The sequence below is a fragment of the Antrostomus carolinensis genome, unplaced genomic scaffold, assembly GCF_000700745.2.
Source record: "Antrostomus carolinensis isolate BGI_N321 unplaced genomic scaffold, ASM70074v2 scaffold38862, whole genome shotgun sequence".
NCBI lineage: Eukaryota > Metazoa > Chordata > Aves > Caprimulgiformes > Caprimulgidae > Antrostomus > Antrostomus carolinensis.
In genome coordinates, this window is record NW_010299623.1 from 10,586 (window position 1) to 33,208 (window position 22,623).

General features: G+C 37.4%; 1 protein-coding gene across 1 annotated transcript in view; it reads left to right on the forward strand.

Moving 5' to 3' along the window:
* Positions 1-672: 672 nt before the first annotated feature.
* LGR5 (leucine rich repeat containing G protein-coupled receptor 5) overlaps positions 673-22,623 on the forward strand; it is a gene marked incomplete at its 5' end in the record, with an annotated part of 36,640 nt that continues 14,689 nt past the window's right edge. Inside the window, 9 exons of the mRNA XM_010162861.2 lie at positions 673-744; positions 2,318-2,389; positions 12,276-12,491; positions 15,219-15,290; positions 17,914-17,982; positions 21,042-21,113; positions 21,932-22,003; positions 22,111-22,179; positions 22,319-22,390. Of these exons, the coding sequence (XP_010161163.2) occupies positions 673-744; positions 2,318-2,389; positions 12,276-12,491; positions 15,219-15,290; positions 17,914-17,982; positions 21,042-21,113; positions 21,932-22,003; positions 22,111-22,179; positions 22,319-22,390 (786 nt within the window). The remainder of the gene's footprint in view (positions 745-2,317; positions 2,390-12,275; positions 12,492-15,218; positions 15,291-17,913; positions 17,983-21,041; positions 21,114-21,931; positions 22,004-22,110; positions 22,180-22,318; positions 22,391-22,623) is intronic.

The window sequence follows — 22,623 nt, forward strand, 5'->3', positions numbered from 1 at the left end:
AACATGCTTTACAGAGGTATTTGCTGTACTTACCTAGGTCTGTAAAATACTTCCAGGCATTCTGAGAAGGAAGATGCAATAGAAGTACAGAAAAATCCTTACATATTTTAGCAAAGAAACTTTATGACAACCTATTACACATCTGCTCACAGGGAAAACTATGATTCCGCTGGTACAGCAGTTTTATGTGCAGTTATTTTAAAATGAATTGTGGTCATTACTATGCAGCTATATTTTGATAGCAGTGCAAATGAGTTAAATGTGCATAGACATCATACATGCATAATTCCAAAAGGGCATGCATGTAAATCAAATTATTATAATTGTTGTCAGTATATCTGTATTTTAGTTGCTGAGATTGCTCTAATCCTTAAAAAGAACGATATGAAGAATTCAATGTGCATTCTAAACCGTAAGCTCAATTTGCCATGAAATTTTGCATTTTGTCTCTGCAGTCCAGCTGTCAATAAATCAACTGTACAGTTAAGGGCTTTTTTTTTTTTTTTTCTTTTCTTTTAAAAGCGTATTAATGACAAAACAAGGCTCTTAAACTACTGCCTCTGGCATCAGTCACTCAAACATAGCTGTGTTGCACTTTTTAACAACCAAATGAATTCCACATGAAGAGAAAAAGTATTCACTCTTTTTCTTTTCCTTTCTCAAACTTTACAGACGTCTTGCAGGAAATGGCTTGACATACATTCCTAAGGGAGCATTTGCTGGCCTTTTCAGTCTTAAAGTGCTGTAAGTAAACTGTGTGTTGTTTGATATATTTCTGATTTCCTAAATGCTCCAGGGAACTAATTAACCAGTGAAGTTTTGATCAAGTAAATTGCATATTTTGATCAGCTCATTTTGAACAATTCAGTTGAAGTGAAGATACATATGAACACTATTAAATCTTCTTTTTTTCATATAGAAATTATCCTAAACACAAATGTTGGAAAACATTAACGTCATTCTAAAAACACTTTGCTCATCAAGATAGATATCTCTGTACAATATCAAAGGTAAAAATTGGTTCAGGTAATAGTTTCTTTAGTTGTCTCAGAAGTTCTGATTTCAAGTGTAAAAATCTTAGTGGACTTTTCACAATCACACAGAACTGGGCATAAATTGCCTTTTCCTTTTCTTTAGAGCCGGAGGGAAAAAACATTATTGTAGAACAACATGTAATTTAAAATGCAGTTCATATTTCATATCTTGTTCTTTGTGATGTAATTGTTGTAAGTTACAAAAAGTGTGACAAAACCTTTTATTATTTGAAGTAATAAGACAGTACATACAGTAAAATTATTAGCAGGCCACATTTCACAATATTTATACTAGAGGGAATCACTGCCTATGTAAAGTTCACAGAAACTGTATTATTAGCAAGAATGCCAACCTCCTAGGCAGTGTCAAGCCAAGCCAGATGCTACTGTAAGAGTACACAAAACTCTACTGAAAAAATATGTAAGTGGGAAAGAAGTATGAAGAGCTTCCCACTCCATCTACTCTTAAGTTGGCCAGCTGTAACTCTTGTTGGCCTAAGGAGATTTAGGCCTGCCAAAAATTTTTTAATTTACTACAGTGTCCCATTGAGTATGCCTCATTTTTAAGGCAGTGTGTACTACTTCAGTTTTAGCCACATAGAATCCTTTTATATATGTAGGAGGTGGTCCAAACAAGGGTATTAGGTAATGTGAATGAAACCGTATTCAAAGGGAGAAAAAGATTCTTTTGGAATGAAAAGTGATTTTTCAATCTTTGCAAGCTAAGTGATGTGATATTTCAGAAAAGAGATGTGTCAGGCCATTACTAGCAACGTTCCAATAATAAAATTGATTTCATTGGGAAAAATACAGCAGTTTTTACAGAGATAAAATTTTATTCAAACCAAGTCATAAACTCCTCATACAGTTAAAAGTTCTGTTTGCCATAGTAGAATTTTCCGGAGTAAGGATTTAGAGTCAGTCCTTCACAGTTTTATCAGTACATGAGGATGACAATTTCAGAATCACTGGAGGCAATTAGGAGCTCAAGCCCTAATGAAAGCAAATCATATTTATTCTTCTTAACTTCCTCAGCTGCTTTGAAAATCCTGCTCAAAGCTGGGTGTAGCTGTTAACAAAGCTAATACGCTACAGGTATTTGTTTGCTTTGAAGAGAACTGGTATTTGACAGCAGCAGGGGAAGGAGTATTTGTGTAGCTTTACTTTGTTTGTAATATTGAAGTAGAACTAGTACAAAGGAGGTAAGCTTGGAAGAAAATTTACAGTAGAAATAAATTATCTGCACTGTGTTGATTCTGGTTTTTGTGCTACTTAAAATGTAGGATGCTGCAGAATAACCAACTACGCCAGGTTCCTACTGAAGCACTCCAGAACTTGCGCAGCCTGCAGTCTCTGTGAGTATACTTGATAAATCAACTTGTAACCTTGCATGAACAATAATGTATGATTGCCTATTATTTACCTGTTAATAACACTTAATAATGTGCTGAGTCAACTTTTTTCTTTTAACTCTTTGAACTGCTTTTCAAGAGAATTGTACTCTCAATTAAACATCAAAAGTAACTGATTTCATTCCAATTATTTCATGACACCAGCAGCTTCTTTGCATTGTTATAAACGGGTTCACTCTCTGAAAAGACACTCCTTGCTCCACAATGTTTTCTGTCTGTCAAAAAGAATTTTGTCCTCCAAGCACTGGTCCTTCCCATGGTTTCTTGTTAAGATTCTTTACAGGGGAAAAGAAAAAATCCCAAATGACTCTTTTGAGTTTTTTTATTTGGTGTAATTTTTTTCTTTTTAAGCAGTATGGAAAACACTATTTATTAACTCATGAAACAAAGTGTACTAGAGGATACTTAATTATATTCTGTGCTTCAGGCAGGTCTCCATATTTATAGTCCTTGACTGTTGTCCTGGTTTTGCTGTTGTACTGTGCTGACTCAGTCCATGAGCTTCAGTTTTAACAGAAGTCCTGCCAGAACTGCTAGACTGGGAGTGAGGATTGGCAGCTTTGTGGTATGACTGAAATTATTTTGATGCGATTCTGCCCCATAACATAAGGATGGTTATACCAGGTCATGCTAAAAGCTGACCTAACCTAGTACCCAGTCTTCAACAGCACATGCCAAAGGAAAACTAGAAGGTCAGGCAAAGAATATAATAATACTCCTGGAGGAGTTTGCACTCAGGGACACTGTCAGCCTATTGTGGCTTCTTTGAATTTAATAGCTCTTAAAGGATTTTCTTCTGTGAGTGTGTACAATTGCTTTTTGAGCCAATGTAACACTCATGACTTTTTGTGGCAGTATATGTGCTGATCGGCTAGCCCTGTGTAGCATGGTGAAGTACCTCCTGTTATGTACTTGGAACTTCCCATCACATTTGATGTCCCCTAAGTGCAGCATCAGGAGAAAATGGAAACAGTGTTTCCTTACTGATGTACACCAGATTGTATAGGCCTCTGTCGTATCTGCATTAGTCGTGTTTTTCATACGAAGGCTGTTAGGATTGTTTCTTATTTGGGAGTTATGCCCTTTCTCTGGTCATCTTTGTCACACTTACTGAATTTTTTTTTCAGTTCTCATATATTTGATTTGAAACAAGTCAAGGAGGGATCAGACCTGCACAGCATGTTTAAAGTGTTTACATGCCATGGATTTATAGAGGGGAATTATTGATGCTTTTTTGTTTGCTTTCCTACTAACTCCTCCAACTTTATTTTTCTAATTTTTTTTTTAATCTTTACTGAACACAGCTGTTATTTTCATAGTTCTTACAACTGTGGGACCTCTTTCTAGCATGTTCGTAGCTCCTCAAGAGTTTATCATGTAGAGTTTGAAATGCCTTCTCCCTAAGTGCCTCACTTGACACCTATCTGTACCAAAATTCATCTACCATGATCTTGTTCAGTCAGTTGAGTATCATGGGTTCCTTCTGCTGCACATGTAGTTCACATTTTGCAACCACAAGGTCACTCTTGCTGTCTCAATGCAGGACACAGTAAATAGAGTATGTTTCTGAATTATCCACAGAATTCCGTTTTCACCTGATGCAAAAAAATAACTAAATTTTCTAAAGTATCTACTGATTTTGAAGGTGCAGCATAAAATGTCTAGATGATTGAAAATAAGCAGGCAGGTTCTTTGGACAGAGTAAAACATCAACTGACTCTTCTCTGTGACTTAGTTGACCACCTTATATTTTCACATAATTATTTTGAAAAAAAAAAAAAAATTCCTAAAAAGTTCCAAGATCCAAATGTGGAAGTCAATCTGGAAGTTAAAATAACTATCACAAAAAATATTGCTACAGTGTGTACTGATGACCAGTGTCACTGATGAAAAGTCTATCAATGACAAAGAATGAGCATTTGTACCAAGCTATCCATCTGGTTAGAGTTAAGATATATTGGTTGACAAATGTACTATGTTGAACATGCTCTCTTCTTTTTTGTGTATAAATAAGTCTCACCAGAAGGTTAACATCTTTTACACACATTCAATTCAGCCAAAATCTGAAGAACAGAATTAATTAAATAAATTGATTTCCAGCAAAGTTATGTCATCTGTGTATAACTTACCACTACTCAGACACGTACTGTATTAGTTCCCAGGTACTTATGTCCGTCTTGAACAACATGTACCTCCTTAATATACAAAGCATTCGTTAAGGTTTCTAAAGGTAAAACAGCCCTAAGAATTAATTATCTTATAGGTGTTATTTGGTGAGTGCCTTTTTTCTTTATTGACCAGACGCAGACTGAAATATCTCAGCCATATACTTTTGAGGTTACAGTTCTCTCCTTTGATCTTTGAAAAAGTCATGAGAAAATGCTGGTCTAGTGACTATATTAGATTTTCTTTCTGCTAAACAAACAAAAAAAAAATCTTGCTGAAATCACATCACTCTATACACATTCTGGACCAAAACACGATAAGCCAAGCAAACAAGAGTTCCTTTGTTACTCTGAAAGAGACTGCTGGATTTTCAGCACGGCTTCTAAACAAAATGACAGCCTTACTCAGGCTTTGTTGCAAAATTTTTTTTCCTTGGGTGGAGAAGTTGAAGAAGTAAACCAAACATAGTTTGTGCCGTCTGTGTAAAGGACTGATATTTTGTGACAGAATTAAAACAGAGGGAGAATAGGAGTGGTCAGTAGAAACCTTTAGACAGCTGTGTAGCAGACCCATGATGGAATGATACGGGTTTGTACAGAAAAGCTACTATCACCTGAAAGACGATCACTAGGAAAAGCAACCTCTTTGAGGAAAAGAAAACTATTATTCTTTTGTTTTCTTAAACTGGATTGTGCCTGTCAGATAAAGGTGTGCACAGATTCAATTTCTTGTTTCATACAGTCTAGGAATTTTCTGTTTGGAAGGTGGTTCTTGCATTGGTTTCTGATGTACAATAGGAATTATTTCTTGAAACCTTTGAAATAGCCCGAGTCTTTTCAAGAGTGTAATTAAGAGGTTAAAAGCTTTCACAAAGGCAGTTCCTATAAGATAGCAACTTCTTGTATTTGTTATGTTTAACTATGCAGGTGGCATGATTTCTGGAAGCCTAATTAACCCTTTGCTTTAGGTTAGAATAAATGTGAAAAACTGAAAACTGGTGTCAGCACTCAAATTTCTGCTTTTTGTGGCAGGAGGATTTAGGGAAGTAACCAGAACATGTTGATTGTGAGATGTGGTTTTGATCTCCAAGTTCAGCAGAAGGATATCTTCATCTTATTATATGGGCTATAATTTTCCTCTGAAATCTTATGTGAATACAAATAATCTGGATTACTAGTCCTAACAATTCAAATGGCATTTATTTCTGTTAAGCCAAAAAGATGAAAATATGTTCGCAGATACCCATGACTGAAAGGGAGGAACACACAATCACTAATGTGTCACAACTTAGATCTTTTCAGCAGGGTTTGAAGTGTCACTTGAATGCTATCTTCCCTTTTACCAACCTTGAACAAACGTATTTCTTTAGAACCCCCACTGTAAGCAGATCATCTCTGAATTTCATGTTTCCTGCAGCATCAATATATCCATTCTGCTTTTAAGTGAAGAAGCCTTTTAGTGATTTTTTAATACACCTATATGGTCCAAAAACCTTTTACATATGTATATTGATTTGTTTTTCAAATATCATTATTAATTAACAGCTTAATTTCTGTCCAATATTTTTCATTTAAGGTATGTATTTATTTAAATAGGTTATCTTTTTTTTCTCTAGTGTAATTGTCTTGCCATTTCTAATGGCATCCCTTGTGTACCAAAATCGGCATATAATTTAAGTATTTTTGAACAAGAAGAGATTGATAAAGCAGGCAATGACATATCACAAATTTTTTATTATTTTTTCACTGGACATGTTACTAGCAACCAATAAGTTGCAGATGTCCATTTGTGAATGTTGCTAAATAAAGGAGGAATGCATAATTGGCATTGGTGGAAAAGCAAAGCTTCTGCCATTCTTTTGTTGGGACTATTTTAATACAACCTTTTGCAGTGGATACTACAGATGAAACTTCACTCTCTGTTTATTTGCTTGTTTAGACATCATTGTTAATAAGCAGCTTTTACTGCTGTCAGACACAGAAATAGTCAAAATGAAGAACAGATTGTGTGCTTTCTCACTGCCCATGCTAAACCAGTCATGAAGGACATTTAAAAGCAAGCATTATTTACTGTATCTGATTTAATTTACTGATTTAATACCTGTAAAATTTAAGAGAACTTTCACTTTAATAGCAGAAAATAGGGCTGAATACAACACAGCCCCTCTTCCAAAGCGCTGGAAACAGTTGATAGTGGGGAAAAAATAAACCATATTTTCTCTATTTTCTCCCTTGACTGCCTGCAAAGTTGAAATTCAGTGAAGCAAATTAATTTTACTTTACAAGTAACATGATAAGAAAATAATATCAATGAAATTTGCTTTAAATTTCCTAACAGAACTTGTAAATCACTTAAATTTTAATTTTAAGATATTTTGATATTTGTGGAGCACCTGGTGGTGACATCAAGTTTTGCATAAAAGATTATCGAGCAATCAGCTTGACTTTCGTAATAATTGCCTGGCTGGAATAGGTCACCATATGGATTTTTCATCTTCTCCCTACTCATTCAAATACTTGACGTTCTCCCAAGAGAACTGTTTTCATGAAAAGACAGGAGCTTTAGTTGTGGTTTCCCATGTCACACTCCATGATAATGAAGCCTACATAAGGCATTATCCCTCTTAGGAAATCTGGTACCTCAACAGGTACCCACAAACTCCCCAAGGAGGGATTTCCCACAGTTTAAATCAAGGTTGTGTGTACCCATGCAGGTGTCTGTACACATACACAAACTCACCATTGCAGTCTCCTCATTTTATTGCATGTCTTAACAATCTGAGCTACTAGAGCCCTGGGGTGCACTAGGTAACAGAAGATTGACCGAAACATGGAGCACAGTATCAGACTGCCCCTCTCAGTCACAGACACTTTTCTGGCTTAATAAGCAGCTGGGAGGAAGATAGAGGTGCGAGGTTCCCTAAAATGCATGCGCTGCAATTTTTGGGAGGTACAGTCCCTAACTCAACCAGCTGTAGCCCTAGTTGCTTTCAAAGCAGGGTGCAAATAGGCTGAACTAGATCAGCAATTCCAGGCCCCTGGGTGACGTTTTCTTTCATCCAGTAGAAACTAGTAGGCATCTGACTCTTTTCTGTCTTCTGAGTAATCTCAAAAGAGGGATTTTCTTAATCACATTTGTAAGGGACAGACAAATTTCTCAACCTCAGAACTGCTAGCCAGAAATCATCCTGCATGGCTGAAGCCCACCAGGACATACACCATACGTGGGAAGAAGACAAGAAGCCGCTGTTGGAGTGGTTAGCAGTACAGGGGCTCACACTAGATTTCCGAGGAGTTCCTCCTGGGCACCATACAGCCTCGGGCTGTGACTACAGCCAGCCTAGCAGAGCAAACAGTGCTTCAAAGTGCTTCCAGGCACAGGCCATGACTGTCTGTCCTGCTGCACTGTTAACAGAGTCCTTGGCACACTTCTGACCTGTGCCAACTGACATTTGCCTGAACTGTTCACTGGGGCCATCTGGCCGTTCACACACCCCTGAGGCCATCCCCAGTAGGCGCTCTGAGTACTGCCACCTCGTTTGGGAGGCTGGGAGAGGTCACAAGCATAGTGTGGGCCAATCCAAGCCAGTCTTGGCTGCAGGACCTGGGAGTGTTCCCAGCCACACCAGATATGCTGGTCTAACTGTGGACTCCTGATCTGAATCTGCAGCCAGATTCCTAGGATAACCCAGCAGCTCCTGCTGGTCCTCACTTGTTTGCACCTGTAGGGTACCCAGTATCAGGGCCCATCTTTGTATAAATATGGCATTGCAATTGACTGTTTGTGCTTTATGCAATGTGCTAGCATCCTGGCCCACCGTCTTGAATACAGGTTTACCAAAACACCTGAGCAGCATGTTCAGCTATGAAGAGAAACACTAAGAGTTGAAACTCCCAGAGCTGCAGAGACCCCCTCATGTAAAACTGAGCAGTGGGACAGAAACAAATGCTCCTCAACTGTGACTTGTGACTTTTCTTTTTTGGTCTTGCTTTTGCCACACAGGGTTCTTTGTATCAATCCTGTAGAAGCCCTTACAAGGGCAGAGCTGAAAGTGAGCTGTGGGAACTGCTGTGCTGTGTTGTAGTTAAACTTTTACAATAGTCCTAGCATTTTCCCCTGTGGACTGAGGGGGATATCCTGCGTAAAGAGCCATGTTTTTCAAACATGGCTCACAATAGCCAGCTATATTTTCATGACATCCACTTTTCAGAGCCAGTTTCCATGTCACTTGCCATTACTTAAATGAGGCTTTAGTCAAACTCCTGTGAACAAACCCTTGAGAGGCTCCATGTCACCACACACTAGCGAAGATAGTGGGGTTGCGGGTGAGCCGCTCTTGCCCATTATACCCTTCCCAGACAGGCTCTGTCCCCAGCCCCTGACCATCATTGCCCCATACCTTGTGGCGAGGCTTGGCTGTGGCTCCCAGCATAACAGAGCCAGGTCAGGAAAAGAGGAAGGCGGTAGGAGAGGGACAAGCACACCCCTTCTTTAATCCACCACACCTAAAATCAGTTCTCATGTGCTCTCACTTCTCTGCCTCCCCTACCTGTTATGTATAGCTCCTTTTCATTTGATTTTACCTCTCCTGTTTTAAATTTAAATGTCAGAAGAAACATTTTGTCCTTGACTTCTTTATCTCTCTTTGTGGCTCTCCTCTGGTCCCTTCATTATATTCAGGCCCTCATCCATTGCAAGAAGAGGCAATCCATTGTAATAGCTATTTCTTTCAGAAGGGAGAATGACCTGGAAGAAACCTCCTTCCGAATCCTATAGCTAGTATTTAATTTAACCCTGAATGAATAAGCGAGACACTCCAATAACACATTAAGAAATTTCTTGATCAGAGCACATCAAGGTTGTAGCTGGGCTTGCTCTTGAGAGAAGATTCAGAAAAAGGAAAAAAAATCTATTCCTTTAGAAACCCACCAGTGGCATAAAACTAGGTATCAAGTCATATTGAATTAATCAAAGAAGGCAAGTAAAGTCTTTTTCAAACATCTACCTTTACCCATTTTAGAGTACCAATAAATGAGTCATGTTTACAATTCTATATGTGTAATATCTTTTCTTAATTTATGCACATGGTTGTAGCATTCACAGTATGTCACAAGAAACACCAGTGGGATACAGTCCACATAGCTCAAGCATTTACTTTGAGAGGTTTTGAACATTTTAAGTGAGCTCATGGTGAATTTCATACTGGCTGCTTTATTTACATGCTGCCTATGAGAAGAGATCAAGCATTTCTGTCTCCCTAAATTGGCGCACTCTGGAATATAATAGCAGCTTTCAAACTCCCCACGTTATCTATATATTTTCAGTTATAAATAGGGTCATGTTTGTGAGTTAATGGGTTTAGTTCTAGAAGTGCCAAAACTTTGATCAACACATGTAAAACAACTGGCTGAAAATGGCAATTTTGATCAATGCTTTATACATCAGTGTGCATTGCCTACAGTATGACAGGAAACAACCACTGCTGAAACCTTTTCATATCTGCAAGAGGGAAAATGGTACTTTTTTAAATTTTAAAAAGATTAGATAACAAAAGAGCACTTGAGGCAGTACTTCTTACAAGCACTTGCAAGATATGTAACCCAGTTATAGGACCTGGAGCATAAATCATTATAACTTCTTGATTTCTTACAAGCTTTATTTCAATAATTCAGCTACCTAGAATTTCATAGATTACAGCAGACTGTTTTTCTTTCTATGTTGTGTATTTTGTTTACATAGCCAGTGATGGGTTTACAGTTGGAAACTTCAGCCATTAAAAAAAAAAATCAGTTCCTTGATTTACTACCAAATATTGGTAAGGTAAAAATCCTAGTCTCACTAACAGCAGAAGAAATACTGCCATTTCAGCCACAGGATCACATACAAGCAACTGACTGTTGGTTGTGCCATGCAGCCAGGCATCCTGTGGAGTCAAAGGGGGTGTCCGAACTGCACAGGCAGGCTTCCTATTGAACAAGATGTTAACTGTGCTACAGTAACACATATAGTTTGAATAAAGCCTCTATTCTTTAATCAGTGCAACTGTCAAACTAAGGCAACTGTAACTCCTTAGTTTACATACCGGCATCACCCAGGGAAGAAATTTACTTCTGACTGAACACAAAGCAACCTCATCTACTCATTCAAATTATACCTTATTTGAAAACACAGGCGTAGCATGGTTGTTGCCTGGGGAATGGGGGAGGTACAGCATGAGTATTTCTAAACATTTCCAGCCTCACCCATTTGTTGACAGACCCTTGAGTTATTTTGGAAGCTCTGTCTCTGCTGCCTGCCATGTCAGTTATTATATTGAAAATTTAATTGTACAAGGGCTTTGACACTGAACTGTATAAATTTGTTCCAACTGACCTTGTCTCAGTTATTTGCCAGCCTGGCACAGAGCCATAGCAGTCATTATTTGTTCTCATGTAGTAGGTAGGAGCAGCATGGAACAGGAGATAGAATGGACCTGACATTTTACATGACTGTAAATGAGGATTCAGCTTTAAATAAAGAGATTAGTATGCTCGCCACAAAGAGTATTGCATTTCTCTCAAACAGACTAAATTTAGGTTGTACAGAATTACTTCTTTGTACCCTGGGTGTGGCTGTATGTTCTGTAGTGTTTTCAAACATGTATTTAAATTTTTTTCTGTTTTACCATTCACTTAATTACTCCTCTGTACAGACATTGTCAAGAAAAGTTTTAGAGCATGACTTTCATGTTCTGAACAAGGTACAAGTCACTAAAACACATTAAAAGCAGAAAAAGTATATCAGAGAACAGATTACCATCTGGATGTTTCACAAAGTTTCAGGAATCTAAAGCACACTTAAATCTTTCCCTGAAAGGATCACAATGGGAAGGCAAAACAGAGCAAAACCAAAAGCCAATGAATGCATGTCATAATATTTCTAGCATCCCATCTGCTAAAGGTTCACTAGATTTAATCCTTATTTACACAAGTGTGAGAGCAAGATACCACCTGCAGACCCTGAAGAGGTATGATGTGCTGCTGAGCACCCTCTGTTGGCTCTGAAGCAACTTCTTTTCAAAATAAATACATCACATTAACAACATTCTTTTTAAAATACATTTTGCTCCACTACTAAAAAAAAGTGAACTTCAGTGCTCCTTAGAATCATTGGAATAAACGTTTAAGAAAAGGTTAAATGGGAACAGAGACTCAGAAGTGAGTTTTATTTTGGGGTCTTTGAATTGGTGTCTGGTGCATGGAAACCCAAATCATCTTGTAGCACAGTGATTTTTAGGTTCTGAAAGAGAATCTCTGGCTGAGTTTCTTGCGCTTTTTTGTTCCATACTTTCAAATAATTGGGAAAGGAAACAAATTCATACCTGATCTGTAGAGAGTCTCTAATCAAAAGTGATCAGTGTGTGCTCTCAGTGAGTTGATGGCTCCAAAGGAGAGCTGTCTGCAGAGAGCCAGCTGACAAGGAAACCTGTAAACATGATGTGGGGCCTCAGGGGTGAGGCTGCAAGCAAGATGGAAATGTAGAATCTCCAGGAAATGAAAAATGCATGTGGCAACCCACGTCCATCCTGTAGCATTGTGTTCTTGGTTGATAACTTCTGATATCCATTGTGTAAAAGTCCACTGTTTTTTCTGAGTCAATTTTCTCTTTTTCTTTTTTCTCCTAGACGTCTGGATGCCAACCACATCAACTATGTGCCCCCCAACTGCTTCAATGGCTTGGTCTCCCTTAGACACCTGTGGCTAGATGATAATTCTTTAACAGAAATTCCTGTCCAAGCTTTTAGAAGTTTACCGGCACTTCAGGCGATGACATTGGCACTGAATAAAATTCATTACATACCAGATTATGCTTTTGGAAACCTCTCTAGTTTGGTAGTTCTGTAAGTTTTATTGATTGCTTTTTAGACACAATCTCAGCTTCTTTGCAGGGCTTCAACCTCTTTGTGATAAATTACTTGAAGATGCAATGTTTAGTTTAGATGTTGCTTGAGACAAACTTTAATAATTAAATATTCCCCTAGTCCTTCCCCAGTTGGGAAATGACAGGTAAATAGGTAGATACGTGGGTTAATTAGTCTGTTTTGTCTTCCAGTCTTAATATTAAACTGATATAAACCTGCGATTTCCCTTCTATATTTGCACTAGGCTTAGTGATATTCCTTTACCAAAAGGTCAGTTTCGTTTGTTGCAAAGAATGTCCTTTTTGAAATATAAATTAAGTTTGCTGGATTGTATATGTACTACAAAAGAAAATTTTAAAAAAAATCATGGATAAACGAATTTTTTACGTCTTCCTACAGTTAAACTAGCACTTGCTAAATCACTTGTTTTGATCTAGCTTAAAAGGTTCCATCTCCAGTAAAGAACTATGTAAGGGAATTAAAAAATCACCCTATCTGGTCAGCAAAATGAACAGGAGGAGATGAATTGTGTGCCCTCTAAGGCTGAATGAGGGAAGATTAGAAACAGGAAATTAACTATAAGCTTTCTGGGTGACTTGGAAAGAATGCTATCCAGTAGAAAATGTATGCATTTCCCTTCATAGAAAGTATATGTATTTTTGCATTTTGTTATGTTTGCATACCAGTGCAACTAAATGAAACATGCGTAGCTCACACCAAAATCTGGAAGGTATACTGTGGAGAGCGGTTTCAGCTTTTTATCTTCTGGGAGTGTACCAAGTGGAAAAAATTCTAGACTGGCTGGAGAAACTGAGGTGGAGAAGTTATTTCAGGATACTTTGGAATATGTTAGCATTATTAAAGAGAGAATAATACATTCAAGCTTTACAAGCTGTCTCAAACCATAGTCTGTAAGACATTTAGCATATTTTAACATATTCTAGTCTGAGTGTAAGCATTGAACCTGGCAGTTCTTTATTGACAGTTATAATCACCATCTCTGCATCGTGCTTAGTATATTCATATAAGCATATACAAAAAATGGGGGGGTAACAGCTGCCTTGTGCCACAAAATCTTTGCCTTCTGTTTACATTAAGTATCAATCCCATTCAAGTTAAAGAGTGAATGGACTTGTCATTTGACTGAGCTTCTAGACTTAGTAATGATAAAGACAAGAGACTGTCTTGAATATTGTTCTCTAGATCCCTACCAGACATACTGTGATAAGAGGACAGTTAAGAAATGCAGGAGAAAATTATTTCTTTTCATGCCCTGATTGTTTCTGCTCAGTAAGGTTTCCTTATTTTAAATCTGCCTTGCTTATTTCTAATATTCTGGGCTTTTTATTGATTAATAATTGAATCATTCCTCATGATCTACAACATCTGATATTTTTGGATTATCAAAATCTTAGTGTGTGGTTCTGCTTTCTTTTGTTTGCTACTCTATACAGTCAGGCAAAATTTCAACTCAGTGCGAAAATGCATGGTCAATTGTAGCAGGTTTGAAGCTCTATCATTAAAGATCCAAACATAACTGGAATTTGGAGATGCACTCTTCATGCTAACTAAAGCATTAAAGGTCAGTGTAGTCACTGAAAAAAAGTTGATTAAGTTTCTTCCTAGGAAAGGAAAAACCCACAGAACATTTGCATTTTGCCATCAGAATCCCTGCCTTTTATGGACAGCTAGATTAAATTTCTGTAAATTCTGCAGAACATTCAGAGAGTGTCTAATCTTTAACATTATATTATAGAGCAGAATGAAGCATTGAGGGGAAATTGCCTGGTAGCCCCTCATTCACAGCCCTTCTTTTCTTTTAAAGTGCTACCCCCATAGTTTCCCTCGACTATAGAGGCAGAGTGTCAAGAATAAAATAAAAGGAAAAATCTGCTGGGAAAAAGGTATCCTTTTTAGAAAACAACCTGAAGTGGCTCCCAAGTTGTATCTACTCACATTAATGAGCTTCACACAGAGCAGGTTTTTTCTGTGTTGGTCTAAAAGAATTAGAAATAGGCAGCACTCTGAACCTTTGTTGCAGAGTATATATATATAAAGATAAACCAAAATTACTTTAAATTGATAAACATTTGAGAAAGTAGTTGTTGATTTTTATAGTTTCAAAGGAAGGCAAGTTACAGCACTTTAAGATCAGTTAGTTGACTCATCTCAGTGAAACTACGAATTTTTTGTCCTATAGCTTTGTGACTTCTTTCATTCTGCAAGCCAAATGCCCCTTTCCTGTCTGCTCTATTGTCTATCTCCTCACCTGCTCCTGTTCTGTACCATACCCTCTAACACCCTCTGAATATACCTCTTGCAAATACACATCTCACACCCCACACACAGTTATTAAGGTAACATGTTAATTAGCCACCAATGAGAATATGTCTATAATTTCCCAATATTCAATATGCAAACCCCAACCTGGAACTCCAGTTATATACTCTTTCTAAACAATCTGGGTGGTTTTAAGACAGATCCCTTCTATGAAACCAAATGGAAGCCTGCATGGGTGGGGAGATATCGGGAGAAAGCGGGGAAGGTGGAGGTGCCTCCTATACATGCTCCTGCAAAAGCATGACTTGCATATAATCAGTGCATGCCTGAAAATAAGTTGCTTTTGATTTAACCATCAAAATGTTTTGCTTAAGTCCACTGTGTGCAGTGTGCTTTCCTGACTGTGTGCTTAATGTTTCCCTGCAGACATCTCCATAACAATAGAATCTACTCCCTGGGAAAGAAATGCTTTGATGGGCTCCACAGCCTAGAGACTTTGTGAGTTGACCTCTTATTTGTTTCCTCTTTTTTTTTTTTTCCCCAGTGTTTTCATTAATATTCTGAAAGAATAAAAATAGCCTAAAAGCCAAATGTGGGTTTTGGTTTGCCTAATCGCTACAGGATCTAAGCGGTGGTTTACAATAACTCTATGTAGCAAATCCTATTTATTACTATAAAATTAGTTTGCCTTTTTAATAAGCACTGCCAAATGATAAGTTGTTTGAAGGACATTTGAAAACTGTACTGAGCATTGAAAAAGAAGTGGCTCTTCATGAGCAGTTATGTTTACCTAGTTTAGTATGATTTGTCTTGTTTAATCAATAAAGCTAATAGCTAGATTGGGAAATCGTCACAATGAAAAGCTTTAACATTAAGCAAGTGTCTCACCGTAAAGGAGGGTTGTAAAAATAGATGGATTTATTTTTTTTTATCCCTGGAAAAAGTAAAAGTGACAGGTAGCCAAATTATGCATGTATTTTACAAGGAGGGAAGAGGAAAGTTTCACTTGCATCCAAGTTTTTGTCTTTAAAGAGCTCTGATAAAGAATAGCACTGGTAAAGACTCAAATTTCCTCAACTTTTCACTGTAGTTCTGTTCAGACCAATTTGAATTTTCTTGAGTTTTCTAATAAAAAACAATTCTACAGAAGACCGCCAAGAAGGAACACAGTGCTGATGGTTACCACACTGTAGTTTTTCACTACAGAGTTAGTCAAATAAAGATGTTGTCTGCTAGAGTAGATCACAGACCCCACAAATGCTACACAGACAGTAAAACCTTGCATATGCTTCCCCCTGGCACCTGCCACAGTCAGCTGCATCGTTTTCAGAGATTTTAGGTATTTCACCCAACCAGGACAGAGGCTAAAAGGCCTCTTACAAGGAACAAATAGGCAAAGTTTCAAACATAAATAATGCCAGTCTAAAGGTGACTATCTTTCTCATCCACAGAACTATGTACTACCCACTTTCATGTTTCGTTAAGGTCAGAAAGCAAGAAGTGCTGGGCTTTTTTTTTTTAATCCCTAGTTTTGATTACTTCAATCCCTTGACGCTGAATTGCAATTTTACAATTCTGACTTTTAGCTGGCTGTGAGTTGAGAGGAAGTCCCTTAGTGTAGCACCGGAAAGGGGGACGGGAAAGGGAGAAGGAAAATGTAATAGTTTGGTTTGTTTTTTTAAGTGAGATTCACCTGGCACTTGGTCAAAAATGGGGAAAAACAGAACAATGGAATAAGTAATTGCAAATCCAGTCCCAGCCACCTGGCATGGGAGAGATGGAAACGCACAGGACAGTCAGGCACCTGGGAATAAGTATAGGTGCAGCCACTTCACTGTACTAAGAGAATGTAGCACTTGTCTCAAGCACAGTAATTGCATACTGTATGGATCCGTGTCCAGATAGTTTCAAGATAATCTAAAGAGATCTCAGTGTAAATGATGGACGCCAGCTTTAAGATCATTTGTTTGTGTCCACGCATAGGTCTGGAAATCACATATCACTGGAGGGCAAAACCAAACCATACATGCCTGTAATCTCTTTTTGTCAATAAGCAGGAGAGAGAGAGATTTACAAGCAGGAAGGAAAGCCTTGTTGAGTTCAGACAGCAGTTTCCTGCCTGCATTACTTCAGCCTGATACTATTTCAATTTCAATCTATTGCAAACTGATTTGTGTTTTGGCTGTTCAAAAAGGCTTTTGCTCAAGTTTTTCAGACTCTATTCTTGACAAAGCAGTGCCAGAGAGAATCACAGTAAACTAGCATATCTCAATTGTAGTTTCAGGTGTCTCTTGAATGCTAAAGGTTGCACGTGTAATGCTGAAGGCTGAAGTAGGCTTATATAGTCCATTCAGCCTACCAGAATGAAGTCTGATTACTGCTGCAGCATGAGCAGCTCTTAAAGCAGATGTCATAACACTAGCTAAACTACTGTTTTTACAATTTGTGCGATTAGAAACATTCTTTGCATGAATATTGACAAATCTTAAAATTAACAACACAGTTAACGGTAACATTGAGCTTACTGTATGTTTTCCCGTTTGTTTTAGCTGGAGGAAGATTTCCCCCAGTCATTTTTAACCTGCAAACTCCAGTATCTCTTATTTTTAGCATTTAACCATTGGAAAAAATCTCTTCAGAGATTTTTTTCATCAGCCAAAAAAAAAAAAAGACTGATACAACTAGACAGTGAGTCAGAGACACGTGAAACCTTTGTAGTGAGATGTATTAGCCATGTAAAATGCAGCTCATCATACAAAGTTGTTGAATATTCTGTTTGAAAGATTTTTTTTTTCCCCATTAATACTTCCAAATAATGAAAAGGATGGGCAGTTTACAAAACAGCAAATTGCTTAGCAGTATCTGAATCCACTTATGTTTTCTTTATTGCAGAATAGCTAAGATATGACTAAAAATAGGATGCTGATAAAAAATAGGAATGATAATGTTCCGTAAATAGAGTTTGTTATAAAATATCACTATACTTTTGAGGATTTCCTGGGTTTTGGCTGTATGTATTTATTCAATGCATGGGAGATGATATTTCATTACAAATGCCAACAGTTCTGTGTTATCGGTTATGCAGTGCATAACCTAAATAATTAAATCTCTTCTCACACAGAGATTTAAATTACAACAGTCTGGACGAGTTCCCCACTGCTATCAGGACACTAACAAACCTAAAAGAACTGTAAGTACAGAGCTTATATTAGGAAGGAGAATGTTTTGTCTAGTGTGTGATTTTTATTTTTTTTTAATGCTGGTGATTTTATCAGTAGTACCTTAAAATACCTTTATCAGTAGTCCTTAAAAACTGATATCCTAGGAGAAACTAGTAAACATGCCAACATACATAAAAGATCATTTTCAACATTCAGTTTAGAGCATTCAAGTTCTGACAACCTTTACTTTTATACTGCATTGTGCAGTGGGTTTTTTCCAGAAACTTCATCCTTCGAATACAGTAAATAATAAACACAATTAATTCACTTTTATTCCTAAACACAACAGTTGGATTTTGCAAAAAATCCCATATATCATATCTTCTAGTCTAAGAAGAATTTGTGGCACCCTTACTAGTCCCTCGGATTATGTCTTTACCTTCTTCCCTCCCTCCCCCTCATTAAATTAAGGGATTTTCTTTTCAATAGAATGTAATGCTGTAAATAAAACACTACTGGATGGACAGACATAATTTGCATTTTTAAAAATCAGCAATGAAAAGAAACCAGCCAAGTTTATTGTAGGAAACAGATGAATTATAAAAAAATTAATGAAGTTATAGTCACACATCGTACACATAATGTATATTACACATCAATGCCTATGTTCAGAATTCTTTCCATTTGAATAATTTACCATGTTACTAGTACCAACAGCATAGGTTTTTGAAAAAAATAGGTAATCATGTGGTAGTGGGACATGGTTGTACCCCTGCAACATCACAAACTGATCTTAAACACTTTAAGTAGCTACCTGGGATTTTTTCTAAAGCAGGGATCCCTAGGTAGTGTTGCCTCTAGCTCAGCACCTCCAGTGTTGGCAAAGACTGCTGCTCTGGAGGAGGGAGTGGGGCTATGAGTTTCTCAGACCAACTGTTCTCACCTGTTGTTATGTCATCTGTCAGCTAAAATAATTGGTATAAAATCCAGCAGCCTCAAAGGACTGCCTTTTTGCTGACCTCTGGAGTCAGTAGCCAAACATGGATAACCCAGATTTGCAATAAATGCACCTTGCCCAGTCCAGCCTGATGTGCTTGAGATTACTTACTGGCCCTGTAGGACTTCACCTCTAAGTATCAGACTTCTTCTTTCAGATAAGCTCCCAGGTGCAAGAAATCTTAGGAGTGTGAAATTGCAACCTGGCACTCCAAAGCCAGCACAGACCATGAGATCATGTGCTTCAGTGCTTTGTTTGGGCCCTGGACGATGATCTCGTAAACATGAAGTGTCACCAGTGAGGTTGTGCACACCCTGCCATTCCCACCCAAGTGGGAGCCCAGGCCCACAGGGGTTCAGCTCATTGCAGAACTACCTTACAAAGGGTGTTTCTGGGTGCAATCACATTTCTCTCTCAGAATTTGTGCCTGAGCTGAAAACATGGATTATGGCTTTTTGTTTACGACTTGGAGACATCCAAAGCAGCTAGTCAGAGCTGGAGATCTACTGAGAAGTGACCAGCATGTCAGGGCCATATCTGTTTGATGCTACAGGGACACCATTCTCCCAAGTGCTCTGCACTTCAAGGTCTCAGCCGCAGCAATAGTTATTTATCCAAAGTAATTGGGTAGAGATATTAATCAAAGTTAATGCATATTTAATGTTTTCCAGACAGGATTTTGAAGATACTTATAGAAGCATTTTTCCCAGTGTGGCCTTAATGTAGTCGTTTTAACCAGGAGCACAGACAGATTTTACTCCTCTTTTGCTCAGTAGTTGAACTGACAGTCTATAAAGTGCCTTCAGTTCAGACAGGGTGTATCACTTGGGCACAGTGCCCCAGGACACAGGCTGCAGCTGTGAGCACACTCTTTTCTGACCAGCTTAGAAGTGCTTCAGACTCTTCTGTGCATAAATGCACTGGAGTTTGCTCTTGGCTGATGATGGAGCTCCCCCCCTCACTCTAACTCAAGTCAGAATGGTGATGAGAGGCCAAATACTGCCCTGAGAAGTAGGCATGCAATTTCCTTAGCTTTTCTGCCATGTTTGGAATCCCATTCAGTACAGCCACAAAACCAGTCTGTTTACTGGTTCTAGATTAAAAGGGATCTTCATATTGCTTAGAGTCTACATCTGCATGAATGCAGTTTTTGTTGCATGCAAAAGAGCTGGGGATTTAGAACCTTACTCTGTAGTTCATCAGCAGTAGCACAATGCCTAAACATGTAAAACCAATAATGTGGGACCTGTTCAAGTAACACCCAAGTGTGCTTGAATCAGTGAACAACTTGAGGCTTTCTAAATGCATAAATTTCAGCTGGGAAGCCTTTTTCATACTCGACTGAACTAATGGGAGTTTCTCACACAAATCATCATTGTTCTTTTGAAATCTTAGTTGTTTCTTTTGTTTTTCACAATGGAGAATTACTCATATGAATAAAATCCAGTAATTAATGATGAGACAAAGATTTGACCCTCTATTCAGCAGGCACAGATACACTGGATAGTTTGTTCATGTTTACATTTAAATACTTCAACAAAAAGATGGTTGGGGGAGGCTCAGTGTATTATAATGTAATGTATAAAATAATTTACTTTATGAACTTTTGCAATCCATTATTATCCCAAAATAGCAAAATAAATAGTAGCAGTTTAACAAGTACAGGGGGAAATATATATACTATTTTATTTGTTATTTATTTCGTTATTAATATTCAACTATTATTGTTATTAGTTCATGTATGTGTGTGTATAGTTACATTATGTCTATATACAAACTCACATATATTTGTAGATAAATGACATACAGCTACAAAGCACTTTCCTACTGAGGGCATCTGAATTTTAAAATGCTATTTTGCAGTTTATTTCATCCGAATGGTTTTGTTCATTTAGAAAAGAGCAGAATTCCAGCTATTTCATTGCTTTTCTTTTCTTTTGCTTTTTTTAGTTCTGTCTTATGCCAGAATACAAGGACATACCTCTACAGACACTTTTCTTGTTACAAACAAAAATAATTGTTGTGCGTTGTGAAAAAAGATTGTGCCTTCACTTTTTTTTCTTACTGTGTAAACCATTTTTCCTTTTGAAGGGGATTTCATAGCAATAACATCAAGTCAATACCAGAACGTGCATTTGTGGGTAATCCATCACTTATTACAATGTAAGTGATAATAGTCTTTTTAATTACTCTCCCTGTTAGAGAACATGGAACCGAGTATCTTGTTTGTGGCTAATTGTCAGATAAGTCTTCTTGTCAGCATACTGTGTAGCACATCATTATACAAGCAAACAAGTTCATATATTCCAACTTCATGGAAAGAATGGCAGCTTGCATCCCCTGTTTAAAGGAAGCAAGTAGTAGTCTCTGGCCTTTTATTTGAACTATGTCTTCTAAATTTCTTAGCATTACTGGCCATGTAGAAGCTAGCAAAATTATTCTTGATAGATTGCAGTCTGAGTTCCCACTGTCTTACATGAGAATGCATTTAATGGGCAAACCTCAAAATAAGAAATTGCAAAATAAATGTAAGAAATATAGTGACTCATCTCAAGCAATGTTATTCTATGAGCAAAAGCAGCATGGCTTCAAAAGTGCAAAGGAACCTCTTCTGAGTATGTGAAGTTTTGACTTCTTCACCTGCTAACCTTGAATTTGTCTCAGGCCATAACAAAGTTCTTCATATTTGGATTTCTATCTTTGCAAACCTGGGAGGATGAAGGAATATTTTGTTGACTGGCTTCTGGCTTTAAAACTAAGAAAACAATGACTAATTGAACATTCAAAATGTGAAATGTGGTTGATGGATACAGATTAGTGGATGAGAAATGTCCAGAGGTGAACCTCTGCTACAGCCAGAGGTGCACAGTCTGTGATTCATCATAGAGAGTTTACTCATTTACTTATAGTATAAACATGTAATATATTTAGAATCTTTTAAAATATTTTTCATAAAATGTCTTTTTATCCTCTTTTTGCAGACATTTTTATGATAACCCTATCCAGCTTGTTGGAAAATCTGCTTTTCAACACTTACCAGAACTCAGAACTCTGTATGTGTTTACTTTTTTATTTTAATTGTCTTTATATATTGTAATATTAGGGTTATCCCACACTTCCTTCACCACAATTGTATTGAAATGATGTTTTTAAATTCTAGGACTTTAAATGGTGCTTCCCAGATAACAGAGTTTCCTGATCTGACAGGGACTACGAGTCTGGAAAGTTTGTAAGTGCTAGAGAAGTATTTTTGCTTTGTTTTATTTTTTTGCATAGTGACTTATTCTAAGAATGTCCTAAAAAATTGTTTGTTTTGCAATCTTTAAAAAGTAGTCTTTTTTTTTTTTTTTTATAAATACTTTCAACAGGACACTCACAGGAGCACAGATCACCTCTCTCCCCAAATCAGCTTGTGACCAGTTACCTAATCTCCAAGTGCTGTACGTTTCAGTAAGATTATTAACATTACATTAATGCAAGAGATTAATGGACAAATTAAATAATCATGATTTCAAAATTAGTCAATTGCTGATTTTTCTATGTATCACATTACTTCTTAGGAATTCAGCTCAGGGAACAGGCCCCCGTGTTACTCAAAGAGCTTACAATCCACTTACCAGTCAGGATTTCCCAGACATTGGTGAAAAATATAATTACTTTGCATGTTTTTGGG